This window comes from Helianthus annuus, chromosome 11, assembly GCF_002127325.2.
Source record: "Helianthus annuus cultivar XRQ/B chromosome 11, HanXRQr2.0-SUNRISE, whole genome shotgun sequence".
In the NCBI taxonomy this organism is placed as follows: domain Eukaryota; kingdom Viridiplantae; phylum Streptophyta; class Magnoliopsida; order Asterales; family Asteraceae; genus Helianthus; species Helianthus annuus.
This window is the reverse complement of record NC_035443.2, coordinates 163,754,565-163,777,301: the sequence shown is the minus strand read 5'-3', so window position 1 is coordinate 163,777,301 and position 22,737 is coordinate 163,754,565. Positions and strand designations below refer to the sequence as shown.

Sequence of the window (22,737 nt, the reverse complement as noted above, 5' to 3'; positions counted from 1 at the left end):
AGCGCAATTCACAGGTCAGAAAACACAGAGGCATTGATTTAAATGTCGCACTGGATTGAACCCTAGAAAAAATCAACAAGATGAAAATCAGGCTGAGAAAAAATAAGACTCGAGGCGAACAAATTCGGGTGATGGAAGATCAGTGGGAAGAAAGACGGTATTCGCTGGAAAACGAGTTCGAACCAGAGTGGGAAGATGGAGTAGAATCAGACTCCACCCTTGTACCAGATACGAATCCGGCGGAGAAAATGGACTCAGGTAATGTCAATGAGAGCCTAGATAATGCCGATGCCACAGAGGATGAACTCCAGGGAACAGAGGAAATTGGGGCTGCATTGGGGGTCGACTTGGCCAATTGAAAGAATCAAATCGAAAAAAATCATCAATGATGAAAAGGCAGATGCTATGGCCAAATGAATTGGGCATCATTGAATGTGAAAGGAGCAGGGGGCGGGGAAGGCGTCCTTGGTTAAGAGTCTCATAAAAGATAACAATGTGGGGTTTTTTGCTCTACAGGAAACACAACTGTGCAACATGTCGGAAGCAAGAATACCGAAATTTTGGAACGGATCCGCCATGGATTACGTAAAGGTAGACGCAACAGGTAGCTCAGGTGGGATATTATCGATATGGAACCCAGGTTTATTTAGAAAAAACATGGAACTGGTGGATCAAAACTTCATCCTGGTTACAGGGGAACTAATCATAGAAGGATTAGAATTAACAGTGGTGAACGTTTACGCACCAAACGTCGGTACAGAGAGAAGACGGGTCTGGCATAGTTTGTTATCGATTAGAAAACTATACAAGGGATGTGCCTACTAATCGGAGACTTCAATGAAGTTCGTATACCAAAAGACAGATGGAACTCCAACTTCGATAGCTGTATGCATTGCACTTTAATAATTTCATTGGAAAAATAGGATTATTAGAATATCCGATGTCGAGTAGGAGATTTACGTTTCTGTGGTGCGATGGGAAAAAGATGAGCAAGATAGACAGGGCTTTAGTAACAAGTGATTTCATGACAAAATGGCCGAATGCATCATTAAGAGCTCTAGAGAGAGTAATCTCGGACCATAGTCCACTGATTCTAGCCACAAGTAGAACGGATTACGGCCCCATCCCATTCCGTTTTTCCAATAGTTGGCTGGACATCCCGGGTGTGGAAGAGGTAGTGTAAAGAGGCCTTCACTATCAAACCGAAGAAAGTTTCAAAGACCTGATACTTGGATCCAAACTTAAAGCTGTCAAGGACGAAGTTAAAAAAATGGAGGAAAACAAATAGAGAAGCCAAGGAGAAAGAGTACACCGAAGCCATCTATCAGATAAAAGAACTGGATGCAGCCGCTGAAGAAAGAGAGTTGGAGGAAAACGAAATCGAAGCATGGAGAGATTGTAAAAGGAAAGTTAGAGAGTGGTTCCGTAGAAAAGCAAAAGATTACCAACAGATAGCAAGGGCAAAATGGATTCTGGATGGGGACGAGAACTCAAGGCATTTTCATATAATCGTAAACTCTAATTTGGCGAGAAGCAAACTAAATGGGCTTTGGATTGATGGGTCATGGGTTATTGACCCACCAACTATAATGAAACATATTCAAGAATGTATGAGAAAAATGTTTTCGGAACCCACAGATTCGAGGCCGTGTATGACACCAGAAGGTTTTTTAAAATTATTGGAAAGTGCAGCAAACCAGCTAATTGAGATGTTCACACGGGAGGAGGTAAAAAAGGCAGTCTGGGAGTGTGGTTCGGATAAGGCACCGCGGCCCGACGGTATTACTTTCGCCCTAGTTAAAATTTTTTGGGATGACGTAGAAAAGTATATAATGGACATGATGGAGCAGTTCCACGTACACGGATCCATTTAGAAATCTTGTAGTGCCTCTTTCATATCATTGATCCCCAAAGTAAGTGATTCGGCTACATTATCAGATTTCAGACCCATATCACTTATTGATGTCATTAACAAAATTATATCCAAGGTTTTGGCTAATCGAATGAAAGGGGTCCTTAATAGTTTAATTTCACATGAACAATCTGCGTTTGTGGCAAACCGAAATATTGTGGACGGACCTCTGGTCCTTAGCGAAGTAGTGTCATGGGCAAAAAAAAAAAATATAAGAAAAAGGTATTTTTGTTCAAAGCGGATATAGAGAAAGCATATGATACCTTAAGCTGGAAATTCTTAATTTCGATGCTTACCCATATGGGGTTCCCCCCTAGGTGGAAAACATGGATCACGGGTATTCTGTTCTCGGGTAAAGCCTCGGTATTAGTCAAAGGGACACCAACGTGGGAATTTCAATACAAGAGGGGTCTAAGACAAGGCGACCCGTTATCACCATTTTTGTTCACGGTTGCAATGGAAGCTCTCCATGTATTAATGGTAAAGGTATTGGGATCGGGCAAGTTCACGGGGATAGAATTACCAAATAGCGGCCCATATCTATCGCACCTATTCTTCGGAGACGACTCTATTTTTATGGGCACATGGGATGAAGATAACATAAAAACACTGAGGCGATTACTAAGAATATTTAATATGATGTCGGGCTTAAAGGTCAATCACAACAAAAGCTTCCTATATGGGATCGGGATGAATGAAGTAGAAATCGTTAATATCGCTAGTGCTCTGCAAAACTGGATCGCTCCCTTTCCCGTATTTATGTTTGAAAGTTGGCGGGAACATGAACAGGGTGGGGAACTGGAAAGAAGTAATTGATAAGTTCAACAAGAGATTGTCAAGCTGAAAAGCAAAAATCCTGTGGTTTGCGGGGAGGCTTACGTTAGTAAAATCGGTATTAGGTCCAAACTATTTTTTATCCCTATACAAAGCACCAAACATAGTAATAAAAACACTTGAAGGAATCAGGAGATGTTTCCTATGGGGTGGGTGTGGGGGCTTGAATAAAATCAGCTGGATGAAGTGGGAAAGGATAGTGGCTGCAAAAAATATGGGTGGACTCGGTATTGGGGGGATCAGAGAAATGAATCTGGCACTATTGATGAGGTGGAGACTAAAAGAAGAGCCAGAACAACTATGGGTCAGGGTTATTGAAGCACTGCATCGTAGTTGGAGGAATGCGCAAAGCATCCTGGTAAAAAAATCACTAACAGGAACATGGAAAACAATCGTTGGGGCAGACGAAGAATTCAAAAAGGCAGGCATTGAACCGGTTCTAAATCTTAGAAGCAGGATTGGTGATGGAGGTAAAACGTTATTTTGGATGGATACATGGGCAACTAGTCGGCCGCTAAAAGATGAATTCCCACTTACATTCAGCATAGCAAAAAATAAGATGAATAAGGTGCAGCAAAACTATAAAAAAAATCAAGGTGGAGTTCTATGGGATTGGAAGTGGTGCAGACTTCCTAATTACAACGAAGAAAGAATTGTATGGGAGGGCTTAAAAACACTACTCTTACAGCAAGTCTTGGGTCAAGGTGAAGACAATTGGAGATGGAAGGATAATGATATGGTAGGATTCTCGATCAAGGATTTAAGGAAATATCTGGGGGGGAATCATTGACAGAAACACCGATCCGAATGTCTTCGAGTGGAGCAAAATCGCTACGGCGAAGGTAAACCTATTTTCATGGAGAGCGATCAAAGAAAAAATTCCAACAATGGCGTCGCTAAGGAGAAGAGGGGTGCAAATCGGCTCGGATACATGCAGGATTTGTGGTTTAGCATCGGAAACGGCCAACCATATCATTATTCATTGCCCATTAGCTAAGTTAGTGTGGCTGCAGCTATGGGCATGGATGAATATCCCCATCAGAGACCATAGGTAGGATATTAAATCTAGATTCTTAGAAAAGTCAGATGGGCCCATAAAGAAAGTGAAAATAGTTTACGCTATTCACCTCTTACCCGCATGGAATTTATGGAGAAACAAGAACAACAAAGTTTTTAATGACACTTTCATGGAACCAAGCAAGATTGTGGAAGAGATTAAAGAGGAATCATTTGAACGGATAAAAATAAGATCAAGGTTTACCGGGATAACATGGAATGAGTGGAAGGATTTCTCGTTCTTGGCCTAATAATCTTGAGTTTCTATGTTTTTTAGTTCGCTTGATCGATTTTTTCTCTTGATGTAAGATTTTTGATCTTGACCATGTACTTGAGTTGTGACTGCGACTTCATAGCTCCTTGTTATATGTCGTTTGTTTCTTTTGTTTCTTGATTGATAAATAAAGGTTCCATTGTTGTTGTTCAAAGAAAAAAAAACATACAGAGTAATGGCTTTGTTACTGAGCTGTCGTCCATCTTATAATTAATGATACATTTCTTTTGCAAAGCTAAGCAGAAAAACTTCATCCATATTCTTGTCTTACATTTATTTACTTATTGGGAGGTTGCCAATCTCAAACTTGGCTCTATCAGAAATACCATAGTTCTGTAGTTCTATTTTCTATTGAGCAATTAACTATAAGATTGAACTGCAAGAATTGTCCTTTATCTTTATTACTACTAATAAGTAAATTGGTTTTCCTAGAAAATACGTCACAAAGTAGTAATATGTATTTAAAATGGTAGATTAACTAATAAGTCGATATATTAAAAAAAATTCGACAAATTTACAACAAAATTGTGACAAAATTAGATGTTTATGGTTTTTGTCACTATTATATAGCAAATTTGTTACAAATATTTGGGTTTTTTTGTCATCATAAATGTGTCACAATTTGTGACGCATTTTTTTCCGTAGAAAAATTTCATAGTAAAATGGACACTTTTCTATTATATATACCCAATTTCCAGCAGTGTCGTTTGCCTTTAAAATTGATGAGTTTTGTACTTTATGTTTCCAAATGTTATGCGGTTTGTCCTATTGGCCTAACTCACTTAGCTTTTTCGTTAAATCTTTTCATGTGCCTTGCACATGAGAGTAATTTTGTCAACGTTTGCAGGGACTAATTGTGTAAATAACTTTAAAAAGGTTTAGAAAATAAGAAAATTATATATATATATATATATATATACATAAATACATACGTACAAAAAAACCCCTACTCTTTCATTCTCTCCTTCTTCTCACCTACCCTTCTATCCCACCACCACCTCCATAACCACCATCACCTGCAGCTGCGACCTCCATAACCACCGCCACTTGAACCATGCCACCCCCATTAACACCGGACCCCCACAACCACCAACACCGGCACCTGCCGCCTCCATAACCATCGCCACCTCCACCCGCCACCTGAAACCTACCACCCCCATTACCACCGCCACCTACTAATCGCCGCTAAAACCCAATAACACCACCGCCACCACGAATCGGATTGAACAGATCGGAACCCCTCACCATCACATCGTTGACGATCTGTTGGAGATCAAACAGATCGGACCCCCTCCCCCATTACCACCACCACTATAGTTACGAAATTAGGTGATTTATGGTTTGATTGAATTTGAATCTGAGTTATTTTTGGTTTGATTGAACATATAGGAACACATCGTCAATTGTAGAGGGTGGTGGTGGCGGCGTTGTGAGAGTGGTGGAGGGTGGCGGTTGGTGGTGGTTGTGTTAGAGTGGTGGATGGTGGTGGCAGTGGAGAGAAGTAGAGAAATGGTGGGGGGGGGAGACAAAATGATTTTTCTTATATATTATAATATATTATTTGTTAAAATATTTTTAAATGAGTGGGTAAAAAGACTTAAATACCCTTATGTGACCTGACTTAACAAAAAAAACCTACTGAATTAGGCTAAAAGGACAAACCATGTAGCATTTGTTAACATAAAGTACAAAACACATCAATTTTAAGGTAAAGGGAATCGCCTGAAATTGAGTATAATGAAAAATGACAATTGTTGCAATTCACTCTAACTATAATATATAACTATGTTTAGAAGATATTTTTTTTTCATTAATTCTAACTCATAAATTTTCATTGTTGAAGACACGGGCTTAAAGAAGGATACAGTTAAAGATTATGCGCACCGAACTAGTGAAAACGCAAATGATATAACATATTTAGCAGAATTTAAAGTACCAACGGATTTTGGTTCAGTTGGAGCAATTTTGATTGAAAACGAACATCACAAAGAGGTATTTGTGGAATCTGTTGTAATTGAAGGACCCTCCACCGGCCCTATTACCGTCTCTTGCAATTCTTGGGTTCATTCCAAGTTTGATAATCCGGAGAAACGTGCCTTCTTCGTTGACAAGGTTAACAACTACTTGATTACATATTTTGATGATAATTAAGTTTTGATATTTAACATGTGATATTTGTTTTAAATTGTATATTAACAAGTAACGTAAAGTTTTCCTCTTCAAACTGTTTTGAGTAATCTTCTTGATATTTTTTTCTTAATTTACCTGCTTATGTTAATCTACTAGATCATCATACATAAATAAACATATTGATACATTATGTGTATTGATAAGCAATACTTTTTTACTGATCAAAGTACTTGTTACGAATCGGGTTGGCCCCAAAGAGCTACTTGTATATTCCAGAAGGGGTAAAGTGCAAAGTGGCTAAGAATTATCTTATGGAGAAAGTTAATATAAATAGGAGGGGAATATTGTGATTAGTCAGTTATGAATTTTGTTAAAGTTTAGTAGGCTCTGGCATCATGCCATGAGAGAGGGTATACCCTGGAACTCGTTAGCTGTCATTTTCATTTCTCTTTCCTTGTAATTCCTTTACATTCAATTAAACATTCCCTTCCTATTATCTATCAGCTCAATTTTATTTCAATTTTCAATCAATTCACATCTGTTCGTCATCATTGGTCCGACCTTGCCTTGACCTGCCGCTCATTTCTTCCTCTCTGTTTTCTTTTTCATGGAAACTCGTACCAATACTCGGCTGGATAATCAGGACGCTCAGATCAAACAATTGCAAACCAATGTCGCTGATATCCGTAATTCAATACAGGCTCTAGATGTGGATGGAGCAGAATCCAGTGAGTTTCAGAAGGTAGTACTCGCGTGGATGTCGAGGCAGGAGAAGAAAAGTATGAGTGATTCGTCGGGATCTGGGGCTTCCGGTGGGGATCTCACGTTTTCCGGCTTCCGTTCCGGATCTGGTCCATCAGACACCTCGGATTCTGTTTCTCCTCTTCCCTGGGCTGTCAAAAAGGTAAAACTCCCTGAATTTTCTGGTTTTGATCCACAGGGATGGAAGCCAATTTGTATTTTGATTTGAATCAAACAACTGAGGATGCTCGATTGCAATTGGTTCGATTGAGAATGATTGGGGTAGCACAACATTGGTTTACGATTATAACACAAGTTTGTCCTACCATTTTCTAGGTCGATTTCCAAACAGAGTTGCTTCAACGTTTCAGTGGGTTAGAAATTCAGAACCCGTATGAACAGTTAGCCACAATCAAACAGGGGGATTCCATTTATGACTATATCGATGATTTTGAATATTTCCTTTCTTTGGTTCCACGGTTGCCCGAATCACAGTCGATTGGGTATTTCATTGCTGGATTAAAAGATGATGTGAAGAAGTGTGTTCGTCTTCACCGTCCTCAATCACCTCTTGACGCCAAGTACTTGGCTAAAGACGTTGAGCTGATGCTTCACCCCAGTTCAGGTCACTCGTCCTTGGGCCGTTTCCAATATCTTAACCCAACTGGCAACCCAACGTTTGGGCTTAAAGATGGGCCACAGTTATTGGGCCGTTCTGAATACAGGCCTTTCTTTTCGTCCAAAGTTAGTGAACGGGTCTCTTCTCCTAAGTCGGAATCTTCCAGGTCTGTGCTAAACCCTAAACTCTCTTTCCCAATAACTGATTGTGGGCCAAGTTCAACGCGAGATCGGGGTGTTCGATCACTCTCGCGAACGGAATGGGAAGACCGTCGAAAGAAGGGGTTGTGTTTCCGCTGTGGTCAACAGTACGGGCCCACACATAAATGTCCAGAGGGTAAATTGTGTGTTTTGTTATTGGGAGATGATAAGGATGACACTTCACAGGGAGAGAAATGTTTGCTACAATCTGCATCGTCTTCGGCTTCCGATAGTGACATGGATGGTGCTCTGGGGACCTGTAATGCATGAGAGTTTGCGGGTTCATTGGCTTCTATTGAACTCTCTATGACGATGAAATTGGAAGGTACTCTGTTGGGCCTTTCCATTTGTTTATTGGTAGATAGTGGAGCTTCCCATAATTTTATCTCTAGAAGGTTGGTGGAGGCATTGGGCTTATCTTCTCAGAAGTTCAGTGGCAACAAAATTAAATTGGGGGATGGTCATTTTGTGTTTGTATCTAAGCGGTGTGTCTCTCTTCAGGTCACTATTGGCCCGTGTTCATTCTATGTAGATGTGTTGGTATTTGACACTGGTTCCTTGGATTTCATATTGGGTTTGGAGTGGTTCAAATCTTTGGGGGAGTTGGTACACGATTGGCAACACTCTTAGATGCGTTTTAATTATGGGGGTGTTTCGGTTCAATTACAGGGCTTGCAAACCGGTCCGTCTGCTCTCACCGCCTTGCATCAGTGGCTTTCTATGGAGGGTACCTTGATGTCGTCTTCCAATAAGGAATTCCTCTCGGCTCCTCCTCCACCCACCACTTCCCAAAATTCTGCTTTGTCTTCCCTCCTTCAACAGTTTGCTGAGGTCTTTCTTCCTCCTACTTCTCTTCCCCCGGTTTGTTCCCATGATCATCACATTCAATTATCAACTTCTGAACCGATTTGTGTACGTCCCTATCATTATCCACATTCTCAGAAAACAGAAATTGAACGACAAGTTCAAGAGTTGCTTCAAATGAGTATGATTAGACCAAGCAAGAGTGCTTTTTCTAGTCCAGTCATTTTGGTACGAAAGAAGGATAATTCTTAGCGGATGTGTGTTGATTACCGCGCTTTAAACGCCGCAACAATTCCTAATAAATATCCTATTCCGGTTGTTGATGAGCTACTTGATGAGCTTCACGGTTCCACCTATTTTTCTAAATTGGACCTTAAATCGGGGTACAACCAGATTCGCATGCGGCCCGTTAGTATTGAACAAACTGCTTTCCATACTCATGACGGTCACTACGAGTACTTATTCATGCCGTTCGGTCTTATGAACGCCCCGGCCACCTTCCAAGCGGTAATGAATGACATTTTCCGTTCCCTTTTACGGCGAAAAGTGGTTATTCTTTTATGACTTTCTTGTTCACAGTCCCTCTTGGGAGGACCATTTAGCGGATTTAGTGGAAGTTTTTCAGATCCTATTGTTACATCAATTTAAAGCGAATCCCAATAAGTGTTGTTTTGGTCAACGATCTATAGAGTATTTGGGTCATATCATTGACGCCAAGGGAGTGGCCATGGATCCCAAGAAGTTTTCGGCATTGTGGGATTGGCCGGTTCCCTAAACATTGAAAGCTCTTCCGGGTTTTTTGGGATTAACCGGTTATTATCAGACATTTGTCAAGAATTATGGTGCTATCACTCGCCCCTTAACGGATTTAACAAAAAGAAAGACTCTTTTTTATGGTCCCCGCCTTTGAATTACTCAAACAAGCTTTAGTATCGGCTCCGATACTCGCTCAGTCGCTCTTCCTGATTTCTCTCTTCCTTTTGTAGTCGAATGTGATGCGTCGGGCTGTGGTATTGGGGCTGTTTTAATGCAACATAAAAGGCCAATCGCTTACTTTAGTAAGGCCCTGCGTGATCGTAATCTGTCCAAATCAGCCTATGAAAGAGAGCTCATGGCACTGGTATTGGCTATCCAACATTGGCGGCCGTATTTGTTGGGTTCTAAGTTCACGATGTGCACCGATCAAAAGAGTCTAAAGTTCCTTCTCCAACAACGTGTAGCGTCATACGATCAACAAAATTGGGTGGTGAAATTGTTGGGTTACGACTTCGATATTCAATATAAACCGGGTCGTGAAAATCGTGCTGCCGATGCGTTATCTCGTCGGGCAGATTCGGGACAGCTTCTTCAAGCTATTTCTTCTCCGATTTGGCTACAGGGGGCTTTATTATTGGATGGAGCTAAACAAGATCATGAAATTCAGGGGTTAATTGTCAAATGTTTGGCTACACCGGATAAATGTGTGGGGTATTCAGTAAAAAACAATGTGTTATTTTATCAAGATAGGGTGGTCATCTCTCGTCATTCTAAGTTCATTCCCGCTCTTCTCCACGAGTTTCATGTTACCACTTCGGGTGGTCATTCGGGTTTCTATCGTACGTACCAACCTTTAGCTACAAACGTTTATTGGCCGGGGATGACAGCCACCATTAAGAAGTTTATTCGGGAATGTGATATCTGTCAACGATGTAAAGCGAGTTCCGTGTTACCTGGGGGCCTTTTACAACCGTTGTCTATTCCCGATGTCGTGTGGGAAGATCTTTCAATGGATTTTATTGTGGGGTTGCCACCTTCTAAAGGATTCACAGTTATTCTCGTGGTAGTGGACCGGTTATCGAAATATGCTCACTTTATTCTTTTAAAACACCCCTATACCGCCAAATCTGTGGCTGAAGTTTTTATTAAGGAAATTATTCGTCTTCACGGGATTCCTAAATCTATTGTGACTGATCGGGACCCTTTGTTTGTAAGTAAATTCTGGCAAGAAATCTTTCGGTCCATGGGTACTCAACTTCAAATGAGTTCCGCTTATCACCTGGAATCTGACGGTCAAATTGAGGTTATCAACCGTTGTTTAGAATCTTATTTGAGATGCTTTGCAGTGGATCAGCCTAAAACCTGGTCCGTATGGCTTCCATGAGCAGAATTTTGGTACAACTCAACCTTCCATGCGTCTACGGGTATGACCCCTTTTGAGACAGTTTATGGCAGGCGGCCCCCTTCGGTGTTCCAATTTATTCCGGGTGAAATCTGTGCTGAATCAGTTGCGAGGGAACTGCAGGATCGTGATTAAGCTCTAAAGCAACTTAAGCTTCATCTCTCTAACGCTCAGGGGGCTATGAAGTTATAAGCCAACAGAAAACGGTGTGACGTGCAATTTGCAAATGGAGAATGGGTGTATGTTAAACTGAAACCGTATCGACAACTTTCCGTTGCCAGCCGTATCCACCAGAAGTTAGCAGCAAAATTTTTTGGGTCGTTTCAGATTGTGGAAAAGGTTGGGCCTGTGGCCTATAAATTGCTTCTTCCTGCTACTTCTAAAATCCACCCTGTTTTTCACGTTTCTCTGTTAAAAAAGGCGGTCTCGGGTCCAACTGATGCAGCTCTTCCTCCAGAACTGGATATGGCAGACTCTCCTCATCTGCTACCTCAATCTGTGTTGGCCACTCGTGATGTTCGCGATGGGTCAGATTTGGTGGAGCAATGGTTAGTTCAATGGCGTGGTCATACGGTGGATGATGCGTCGTGGGAGGATGCCGAATGGGTTAAGACCCAATTTCCTGATTTCAGTCTTGGGGACAAGACTGATTTTGAAGGGGTGGGAAATGTTACGAATCGGGTTGGCCCCAAAGAGCTACTTGTATATTCCAAAAGGGGTAAAGTGCAAAGTGGCTAAGAATTATCTTGAGGAGAAAGTTAATATAAATAGGAGGGGAATATTATGATTAGTCAATTATGAATTTTGTTAAAGTTTAGTAGGCTCTGGCATCATGCCATGAGGAAGGGTATACCCTGGAACTTGTTAGTTGTCATTTTCATTTTCATTTCTCTTTTCTTGTAATTCCTTTACATTCAATTAAACATTCCCTTCCTATTATCAATCAGCTCAATTTTATTTCAATTTTCAATCAATACACATTTGTTCGTCATCAATACTTCACTTCCTAGGAAAATTACAAACAGATATATATTTTCATATGTATTTTGCGTTTATAAGAGAGTGATGCTTGTCTTAAATAGGATGAATCGTCCGTTAAATAGAGAATCAACAACTCTACATTTTGAGAAATCTCCACCTCATCATGTGACGTGAGATTTCAAATCTCCCTAAAAATCTTTATTTTATCTGCAGCACCTAACCTACACAAACCACCATTAAAAATATTAATATTTATATGTTAGAAAGGAGGGCCCACCACCTCGCTCGAATGAGATTTGAAAACACAAACCACCCATGCGAACTTGGAATCTACAACGCTGCAAATTGGGGTTGAGGTCTGGTTCGTAATTCAGGCCAGCCACGTTGGCTACGAACTTGAGCCTTGTGCATGCTCTTAGTTTTGGGACATTCTCTAGCATGTTACAATATCTCCAGAAAATTATTAGAACATGTTTAGTGGTCACACAAGTGGTTTGTATTTTATGCCATGTGACATCCATGTTATCATGGCCCGAAAATTGGGTAACATGTAGTGACGAGCCATACGAAATTAGTGGGTTTAGATTTTAAATTAGTGTGAAATTTGATTGGTCAACACGAACTCCAACCAATCTCTATCTATCCTTGGACCATATGGTGTGGGCATTTTTTTCCCACCATTGAGGCATTTCCACGCCATGCACACCAGCCCACTAACGGCGTGGATGACGGCGTGGTGTTGAGGGCAATGAGTTTTGCATTGCCGTGGAGACATTTTGAAATATGACGTGGCGCGTTTTGATTGCCCGTGGACATTAGTTGCTGTCAACGAATGGTAAGTTTTTAAATTTTTTTTAAAAAATTACTTTGTAAAAATAAATAATATCTGATACGTGGGTCATCGGCCCACTTGATATTAATCTAGTTTTTTTATGAGGAAAAAAAATAAATAAACTCTCCTATAAATACAACCCTCTTTTTCCACTATTTTTACAAACACTCATATTTCAACCAAAATTTTCTCAATACTATACCCATTTACACTTCAACATTAAAAATGGCAAAGATCCGTGGATTGAAGAATATGATATCATGTTATGGGTCGAAGCTCGTAGCCAATACATACCGCGCAATCGTTTGAGTGGTCCGTTTTGAGGGAGAATTTTACAACACTTTTGCGTCCATAGGTGTGAAAGTACTCAAATTATGGACACACTATCTTCTCGTTTTAGGACTATCCGTTTGGATAGTGAAAGATTCGAGAAGGTGTACACCGCGGTGGAAATGCAGGTGGTGGCCTTGGGGAGGACGACATCATACAAGTCGCTCTCATCAACTTTAGGCACGACTACAATCGCGAATTCAAACACATTTCGGCGTTCCAAACAATTAGATTTTTTATTTAATAATTTTACATAATTTTTAAATATATATTTTAAAAATAATAAAATACGCCATGTGTCGAGTAACGCCCACTCTTCCACCCCCCGTCCCCCCCCCCCCTCGTTTTTGCACTACGCCTCGTTTCTGACACACGCTGATATGTCGAATAACGCCCACTTTCAAGACCCTCCACACCGTATAGTTTCGCATGGGGAGGGAGTGGTGTAGTGCATAACCATATGCGCACCACACATGGTCCTTGGAAGTTTCTTGTTTAGAGTGTGATGAAGAGTATAAGTTATGTGAGTAGGGGTGAACAAACTTTGAATGCTTTTAGAACACTAGCCAACTTTGAAAGGGAAAAGTTTGGAGTACCATGTACGGTTATATCTTTATATTATCTGAATTTTAGTTTTAAAGTATAATCTTTTTTTTTTTTTTTTTTTTTCCTATTGAAGCTTTCTATAAAAACCTATTTCAATATATTCTCTAATTTTTCTTTTTTCCTAAATTGTTTTTACTTTTTCAAAAAGCACTTCATTTTTTTACAACTAAACTATAACAAATCTAACCTTTTTATTAATTGGGAGGATGTTATTGTATTTACACCGTTATGAGTCATGCAGGTATCATGCGTACCATCAGAGACTCCAAGTGGTCTAAAGCCTCTGCGAGAAAAGGAACTAGCAATTCTTCGAGGCGAGGGTGCTGCCGATGTTCCTCGGGAAAAGAAAGATAGAATTTATGATTATGATATGTATAACGATCTCGGTGATCCAGACAAGGATCCAGATTTGGCACGCCCGGTACTCGGCACTAAGGACCACCCTTACCCTAGGCGTTGCAAAACTGGTCGGCCTCGCTCTAAATCTGGTATATAATTGTTTCTCTTAAAACACATTATGAACTTTGTATACTCTTAACTCTTGAATTCCTTGGAAAGTTAAAAGGATCCATCATATGAGTGGAGGAATGCAATATCCATGCTTTGGAATGAATTTCAATTCCAATCAACTTTTGCACCAACAAGAAGTAGTTTTGATAAAACTAGTTCCACTTCCAAGGTCTGAACCATTAAGAGCCTGTATAATGTTTAAGCGTTCAGAGGCAATTGTCTAACCAATTCAGATTAGAGGTCTTAACTATTCAGACTTTGTATAAATCTTAACCACTCAGAGGCAAATGTCTGAACCATTCAGACATCTGCTCGTGAAACAAACAGTCTGAACCATTAAGTGCTTATTATGTGCTGAGCCAGTAAAAGGTCTGAACCATTAAGAGGCTCATTAAGAGGTAAACAAACAACCCCTAAAAATGAAATAAACTCGAATTACAATAATAACTTTAGTTGATATATATTGTTGCACAAGGGTTCATTAATTTAAATTGATTGTATTGACTTCTTATTAAATGGTTCATATTCATCCAATTTGAAGAAGACAAAAGTAACTAAGAAATATCTAATTTTTGGAAAAAGAATGGTGGTTTAATACGAGTAATCTCACTATCTATATGGTTTGTATTTTCCAATAGACCTTACAACCTTTTGAATTAAATTGTTTTTAAATGGCTAACTCAAACACCCACTAATTCTACTTTTAAATCTACTCCTTTTGTCTAAACCTTCACCCTTGGTACTAATAAGACTAGGCAACATACCCTTTGGTAGCTTTCTGAATCCTATATAATCTCACACCTTGATTACTAACAATTTCTATTGATATAAAATACTTTTTGGCAATCTAAATAACTTGGTTATAGTTTATGTATTGTCTCAATACTGAATAAAACTGCAAATGCAGATCCATTGTCAGAATTAAGAAGCAATGAAGTTTACGTTCCAAGGGATGAAGCCTTTTCAGAAGTAAAGAACCTAACTTTCAACACCAAAACTGTGTTTTCAGTGCTGAAGGCAGTCGTACCTTCCTTAGAGACAACTATCATTGACAAAGAACTTGGGTTCCCATACTTCACAGCCATTGAGTCTTTGTTCAACGAGGGAGTTAATTTGCCACAGTTAGATGACAATGGATTTCTTGGGAATATTTTGCCAAGACTCTTAAAGTCTTTAGAAGATACCAAAAATAAAATCTTGCTTTTTGAGACTCCTGAGATGATTGATAGTAACTACAACTCTCACATTCATAGACTCATCGAATTTCTTATTTTTTTTTTTCATTTTGTTAAAATATTTACCTACATTGATGCTCAGGAGATAAGTTTGGTTGGATTAGGGATGAAGAATTTGGTCGCCAAACTCTTGCTGGTCTTAATCCTTTGAGTATAACCTTGGTCAAGGTATGTTTTTCATGTTACCCTTTATGTATAGTTTGTTGGTAATCAAGCGCCTTTATGCGAATGTGAATATGGGTTTTTTTAGTGTTGTTTGTGTTTGTGGTGAACAAAAAATACGCCGAGAGATGTTAACGAATTTGTTAAAGGAAAAGGATGATTTATTAAACAAAAGTACTAGGCTATATATAGCCTTACATTCATAACCCACTGCTCTCAACGAAAATAAACTACAACCACAAAAATTGAGGAGGAATTATTCAAAACAAACTACTACTACCTTGTATCACCTCCACGTTCATATCCCCACCAAAGTAAGACCGCTTCTCAAGCTCCTCACTCAACGTGACTATTAATGAAACAACCTAGACATACTAATTTATAAAACCATAAGTCAAGATTAAATCTAACATAGTTCAGTAAGACTAGTCGATGTGGGGAGGCAAGAAAAGGAGTCATGAAACGCCACGTAGGAGCCACGTCAGTAGACTAGGATTTCCCCATCAAGCCTCCAAAAACATGGGGTGAGAGGGTGCGTGGAAGGGTGGCGTGGAGCGACACGTGCCATACACTTTCTTAGTTAATTTTTGTTAAAAAAAACATATCTATCGGACCAATGAACCGCCGCCACAACATCCACCGTATTTGCCTCCATGCCGGTGAACATTTCGACCCCCCCTTTCCACGCCACAACCATGCCGGGCCACGAGGCGGTGTGCCGGCGTGGTTGAAGCCTCCACGCCACCTTTGCCGCCTCCACACCATCTTGCATGTGTTGGATTTGACAAAAAAACTGACACCCTAATATAGAGTAATATCGTAATATGATTCCCTATGGTGCATAAGAAGCTACTTGTTAAATCTTCAAAAAAATACCCCATGTCAGGAAAACTATTCCAGTATAGCCCAATAACAACTTTATCTCAAAATTGAGGAAAACACCTAATACATTAAAAAAAAAATTGTTCTACCTGCCATATCAATTGATTGTGTAATTATCGTGAATATTTGATTAGCAAGAAATGAAATTTTAGAAATCTGAATATGTGCAGGAATGGCCACTGATTAGTAAGCTGGACCCAATGGTGTATGGCCCCCCTGAATCAGCAATAACCAAAGAGATTGTTGATAGACAGATCAGAGGGTTTTGCACTCTTGAGGAGGTATGATTAGTTATCTAGTATAAGAAACCTAACTAAAGGGGAATGGTCAAAAGGGGTCGAAAATTTTAGATTACTTTTTGCTACAATATTGTTGTCCAAAAAGAGAAGTGTACATTAATTAAGCATGGAGTCTAAAACCATATGCAGGCAATAGAGAACAAGAAACTTTACATACTAGATTATCATGACATCTTTCTTCCATACGTGCACAAAGTTAGAGAACAGAAAAATCTGAAGACAACTCTATACGGATCAAGAACTCTAATGTACCTTACTACAACTGGAACGCTAAGGCCATTAGCCATCGAGTTGGTTCGCCCACCTAAAGATAACAAACCTCAATGGAAACGAGTATTCACTCCGTGTTGGGATGCAACGGGTATGTGGCTATGGAAGCTTGCTAAGGTGCATGTTCTTGCTCATGATAGTGGCTACCATCAACTAGTTAGTCACTGGTAAGCACCCACCACTTATTGGACCAAGATTAAGTGATTAAGTCTTTTTGAGTTATATGATACATACAATATGAGATTAAAAAATTTCAGGTTGAGAACACACTGCTGCACTGAGCCATATATAATTGCAACCAACCGTCAGCTTAGTAAAATGCACCCAATACATAATCTCTTGCACCCTCATTTCCGGTACACGATGGAGATTAATGCTTTGGCTCGAGAAGCACTCATAAATTCAGGTGGAATTATCGAATCATGTTTTTCACCAGGAAAGTATAGCATTGAGTTGAGTTCAGTTGCATATGATCAACTATGGCGTTTTGACCAGGAAGCATTGCCAGCTGACCTTATTGCAAGGTAACTCATGCTTTTGTTTAAAAAATGAAACAAATTTTTTTTTGTATTGATTAATTACACTAAAACTGAATCATAAGTTTTGCTTTCAAGGGTGGGATATCATCTTTACCTCCTTTTCATGTTTCATCATCTCTCTTTCACTTCAGTGGAACATCAGCTTTTCTCTCTTCCCATATTATCCATAAATCATTCTTCAACAACGCAAATGCTAATCTTTCTCATCCCTTCCATCCCACAACTTCTTAGGTCCTTAAAAAGTGAATACAAAGTAATTAAGCAAAATAAAGTATGGAAACAGATTTTCTTATTTTTATTATAAAGAGATAGGTTTCATTATGTGTTTCTAATTGTCGTGATCTATGGACAGTAATGAGTACTCATAGAACAAAAAAAAAAAGAAAAAAAAAAAAAAACTGGAATTGTAGTATAAGGGAAACAATGAGAAAAGAGGAAAGAAAGAAGACACCATATAAAAGGATCATGAAACACCTAGAAAGTAAACAACACATGTATCCAGTAAATCACACAAACAACAAAACTATCGGTAGGGTTTGGAGAGAGTGAAATGTAGGCAAACATTTTCTCTATCCCTGGAGATGGAGAGGCTACTTCTAGAAAGACACGCGACTCCGAAGCCTAAGAAGTAACTAGCACTAAAACTTCTAATCATCATGGGATGTATATATGCGCCCCAATAAAATTCTAACAAAAAAATCTTAAAGTAACATGGAACACCTAGAAACTACTTGCCAGCAATGGTAACACTATTTATACGCCCTTGAAAAGTCTAACCTTTATCTAACATCTCCAAGAAACCTTATCACCGATCATTCCTTAGAGAGTTGCAAATCTAACAAATCTTTCCTAATATTCATCCTATGTCACTTTGGGCATGTCTCCTCACATCCTTTCCTTCACTGTGAGTGTGTCTACGCTTTTACATGTGACGTCATTTATCGCCTCTCCATATTTCCAAACCAGCTTTATTTCTAAATTAATCAAGTACACAAGTGATTGCGTTCCATTCGTGTTATATTTAACTTTATAGAGTAAAAATGGTCCAGTGTATTTGAAATAAATTAAATTTTGGTATATTTTTTATCAAAATAAATTATTAGAGAAACATTATAACCTTTGTAATACATCAAACATTTATAAAAAAATATATTTTTTATTTGTAAAATGAGCTTAAGTAATTCTCATAAACATATCATTTGCAGTGTTAAATTTGTTGGGGAAAATGACCCACATCAGCAGCGGAATTTGTAAACTTCATGTTCTCCGTGTTTTCCATTGTTGTGTGCAGTAAGTGAACAACAAGAACAAGAACAGAATAACAAAGGATGTGTGTGTGTGTGTAGAAATTAAACAATCGAATGGACAAATCGGTACAGAAATGTCTTGGTACCCTGCATACATGCCGGTGCATTTGATTATATACATAGTGTTTTGGCGGTTCCCGGGAGTTTTGGCGGGTAACTGCTTATAACAGTTATTTGAAAGCCGAACTCCCGCTTATCACTTGATCATCATACATACATATCATATTAATTCTAATAAGCGGTCCTAGTTATAAATATATTCGAAACTTACAACATATATATAACATAACTAGTTTAATAATTCTAACATAACCCCCCTTAAACTAGGTTATGTTTACGTGCTTGATCCATTACGCTTCGATTAGCTTCGTCCATAGCCCATTTTGCATAGTTAAAGTTGAAGCGTTTTCTTCGCTTTCCTTTGCTCCAGTCGTCATCATCTACCCCAGCAAACAATACAACGGACTCCATTTCTCCTGCATTTTGACTTCCAGTTCCCGCATCCTTGACCGATCCTGCACTCTTTAAACCTTTTTGAAGCATGCTTGAGGAAGTTCCTTCGTCCCGAATCATCCTTTTATCCTGCACACTCGGCTGTACGTGATTGAAGTTGTAATAATACTCTAAAACATCAAGGTATGCAGCGTATGTGGCTCTTATATAGTCACCGTCTTCATAGTTGAAACCCAAGTCTTTTGCAATTGCTGGCCAAATGTTTTCGGTTGTAACTGTATGATAACCCCCATCCATGGCGACAAGTAAATATAGGCTAAGTAAATTAACCTTTCTCTTATGTGAATCTACCGGTGGAACTTGCCTTGATCTTATTCCCATATAACAGTTAAGAAACCAGCGTACTAGTTCTTCAAATTTTGCATCAAGTATATGTTTATACTTGACTACAAAATCCCGATCATCCAGCATATTCATGAAGGCTCGGCAGTCTTCAAATTCTCTAAATTCCATGGCATTTACTATCATAACGCTCCAATCCGAATCTTGTGACGATAGATTAAGATCTTCGAAATAAGAATTCAAATATCGTTGTTTGAATTCTTCATCAAGGACGTTCTCCTCAATGATCTTTTGTTTTTCTTGCAAACCCAACTCTTCTTCCCGAGTCATCCCACTTGTTTCGTTAAACGAATTGTTCACCGGACATGAAAACATTGGATAAATTCTACAAGTATCACCGGCCTTCTTGACCGTGAATCCTTGTAACGTCAATTGGTCTAAACTCAATACATTCCGATCGAGTTCCGGTGAATAAAAAACGCTTTGAATCCTCATGTTTTCATTTCCGTTTTTTATTTCTATCGATCCAACCCCCCTCGTGAAAAGAAAATTATGTTCCCCCGTGCGAGTGTTCACCCCAATTATATGTTTGATTCTTTTGAATACGTTTAGGTTTCCGGCAATATGATGCTTGAATACTGAACTTACGTACCAGATATCGTTCCATAATCCTCCTTCGGTACCAACGACGATCATCTCTTGATGACTGCCGATTCTTCCATCTTGTTCCTGTATTCCTTCGTTTATTGCCTGTCTTATTAATTGTGTGGCCTCGTCAGTTTCCTTCCTTTTGCACGCGTGGATCTTGTGCCCCGGTTGACGGCAGTAATAACATATCTTCTCCAGTGGATTTCGGTTGTTTCTTTTCTTTGCTTCATCCGTGCAGTGTTGACACGGGAGTAGTGTAGACGTTGGTTTAATTTCGTTGTGTTTCATCTTTCCAGGCATCGCTCTGATACCACTATGTTGGGGAAAATGACCCACATCAGCAGCGGAATTTGTAAACTTCATGTTCTCCGTGTTTTCCATTGTTGTGTGCAGTAAGTGAACAACAAGAACAAGAACAGAATAACAAAGGATGTGTGTGTGTGTGTAGAAATTAAACAATCGAATGGACAAATTGGTACAAAAATGTCTTGGTACCCTGCATACATGCCGGTGCATTTGATTATATACATAGTGTTTTGGCGGTTCCCGGGAGTTTTGGCGGGTAACTGCTTATAACAGTTATTTGAAAGCCGAACTCCCGCTTATCCCTTGATCATCATACATACATATGATATTAATTCTAATAAGCGGTCCTAGTTATAAATATATCCGAAACTTACAACATATATATAACATAACTAGTTTAATAGTTCTAACAAAATTAGCTTAACTTAATCACCTGACTTTCTAATCTCAAGGGGCATGGCAGTGGAAGATCCAGATTCTCCACATGGTTTGAAGCTATCTATTGAAGATTACCCTTATGCAAATGATGGTTTACTCCTTTGGGATATTATCAAGGATTGGGTTACCAATTATGTGAATCATTACTACCCAGAAGAGAATCTTGTAAAATCTGATGAAGAGCTTCAAGCATGGTGGACCGAGATTCGAACAGTGGGTCATGCAGACAAGAAAGATGAACCATGGTGGCCCATTCTCAATACACCAAAAGAACTTATCTGGATTCTCACAACAATCATATGGGTAGCATCAGGCCACCATGCAGCAGTAAACTTCGGGCAGTATGACTACGCAGGTTACATACCTAACCGGGCCACCATAGCCCGGGTCAAGATGCCATGTGAAGACCCAACTGATGATGAATGGGAAACTTTTAAACGTAGGCCTGAAGATGAACTCTTGTCTGCACTTCCTTCTCAAGTTCAAGCCACCAAAGTTATGGCAGTTTTGGATGTGTTATCAAACCACTCGCCCGATGAGGAATATATTGGGGCTAAAATGGAGCCAACTTTTGAGGCAAATCCACAGATAAAAGCAGCTTATGAAACATTTGCAGGGAGGTTGAAAGAGTTGGAAAGAATTATTGATGGTAGGAATGCGGATGAGACCCTGAAGAACAGAAATGGAGTTGGGGTTGTACCATATAACCTTTTAAAGCCTTTTTCAGAAGCTGGTGTGACCGGTATGGGAGTTCCAAATAGTATTTCAATCTGAATACTCTATGGTTTGTTAAATATGTTTATGTTAAGTTCATAATGAAGGGAATTCTTGTAATGAGTGGCGGGTGATCCGTGATGAAACTAAATAAAATCATCCGTATATGTTATTGTAAGGTTTGAATAAGTCCCAAGACATGCTTAAATTTAATTCATATTTCTTAGTCATGCACAACGATTATAGAATGTGTAAAAACGTGACTAGTCGTTTTCTGGTCAACATCATCATTTTCCAAAAGTTCATACAATGCGATCTTGTCATCTTGAGAAGTCTTTGTTCTCTTTATTGATTTTCAACACTTAATAGTAGAGCCATGGGTTAGTAAAGTAATTTTGTGCAACGTGCAATTCCTGGTTTGATGGTCAGCTCATTATGATCACTGGAGTATGTTGATGGAAAACGTTTTGCGATCTAAGGAGCATTGGAACCTGGTAGAGACGCGGATCACTACTGCAGCAAAGGGTTAGAGCCAGGTGAGACACAAAAGAATGCATATGACGATTGAACACTATTGGAAACCAAATTGAAGAAAGACACGACAAAGGATGTATCAAGGAAACACGCGTGTCAAATGTGCACAATTACAAACTCTTAGCAAAGAATTCAAGAGACTGCACATGAAGGCTAGTGAGTCGTTAGACAAGTATGTTGATGAACAATGGTGGGTTTGGTTTCGAGTTTGGATAATAGAAGGGTGATGCCAGAAGAAAACGAGGTGGTGTTGAGAAAACATGGTGTGGTGGTGAACGAAAGTTCGGAGAAGAAAAGGGCAGGGCAGTTGGGTTTTCATGTTTTTTTTCATTTGCATTTCCTTCCAACCCATGGACCAAAAGCGTTATTACGTAATTATTAATCTTTTATTTTTATAGCACTTCTATTATTATTAGAGTAAACAAGAAGGTGTGATTAAATTTTAATTTTGGTCTATTATGTTTATACTTCGTCGTAACCCATTAATTGTTTGTTTCTAGTATTATTTTTTTTTTTGTTATGATTTCACCCTTTGTTTGAAAATAGAAAAACAGAAACAAAATTATTCAAGGGTTTGGTGTTCTTCAAAAACCCATGTTGCATATGGATGCCTATTATCAG

General features: G+C 39.2%; 2 protein-coding genes across 2 annotated transcripts in view; both read left to right on the top strand.

The window, feature by feature from the left end:
• Positions 1 to 21,914, top strand: part of LOC110878828 (linoleate 13S-lipoxygenase 2-1, chloroplastic) — a 37,835-nt gene extending 15,921 nt beyond the window's left edge. Inside the window, exons 2-9 of the mRNA XM_022127206.1 lie at positions 5,920 to 6,188; positions 13,719 to 13,965; positions 14,895 to 15,215; positions 15,305 to 15,390; positions 16,437 to 16,547; positions 16,695 to 17,002; positions 17,093 to 17,359; positions 20,883 to 21,914. Coding sequence (XP_021982898.1) covers positions 5,920 to 6,188; positions 13,719 to 13,965; positions 14,895 to 15,215; positions 15,305 to 15,390; positions 16,437 to 16,547; positions 16,695 to 17,002; positions 17,093 to 17,359; positions 20,883 to 21,642 — 2,369 coding nt within the window. The 3' untranslated portion in view covers positions 21,643 to 21,914. The remainder of the gene's footprint in view (positions 1 to 5,919; positions 6,189 to 13,718; positions 13,966 to 14,894; positions 15,216 to 15,304; positions 15,391 to 16,436; positions 16,548 to 16,694; positions 17,003 to 17,092; positions 17,360 to 20,882) is intronic.
• Positions 6,792 to 11,667, top strand: LOC118484116. The gene is made up of 2 exons (XM_035980014.1): positions 6,792 to 7,110; positions 7,284 to 11,667. The coding sequence occupies exons 1-2, from the start codon at positions 6,814 to 6,816 to the stop codon at positions 8,034 to 8,036; spliced, it is 1,050 nt and encodes a 349-aa protein (XP_035835907.1). The 5' UTR covers positions 6,792 to 6,813; the 3' UTR covers positions 8,037 to 11,667.
• Positions 21,915 to 22,737: the final 823 nt, after the last annotated feature.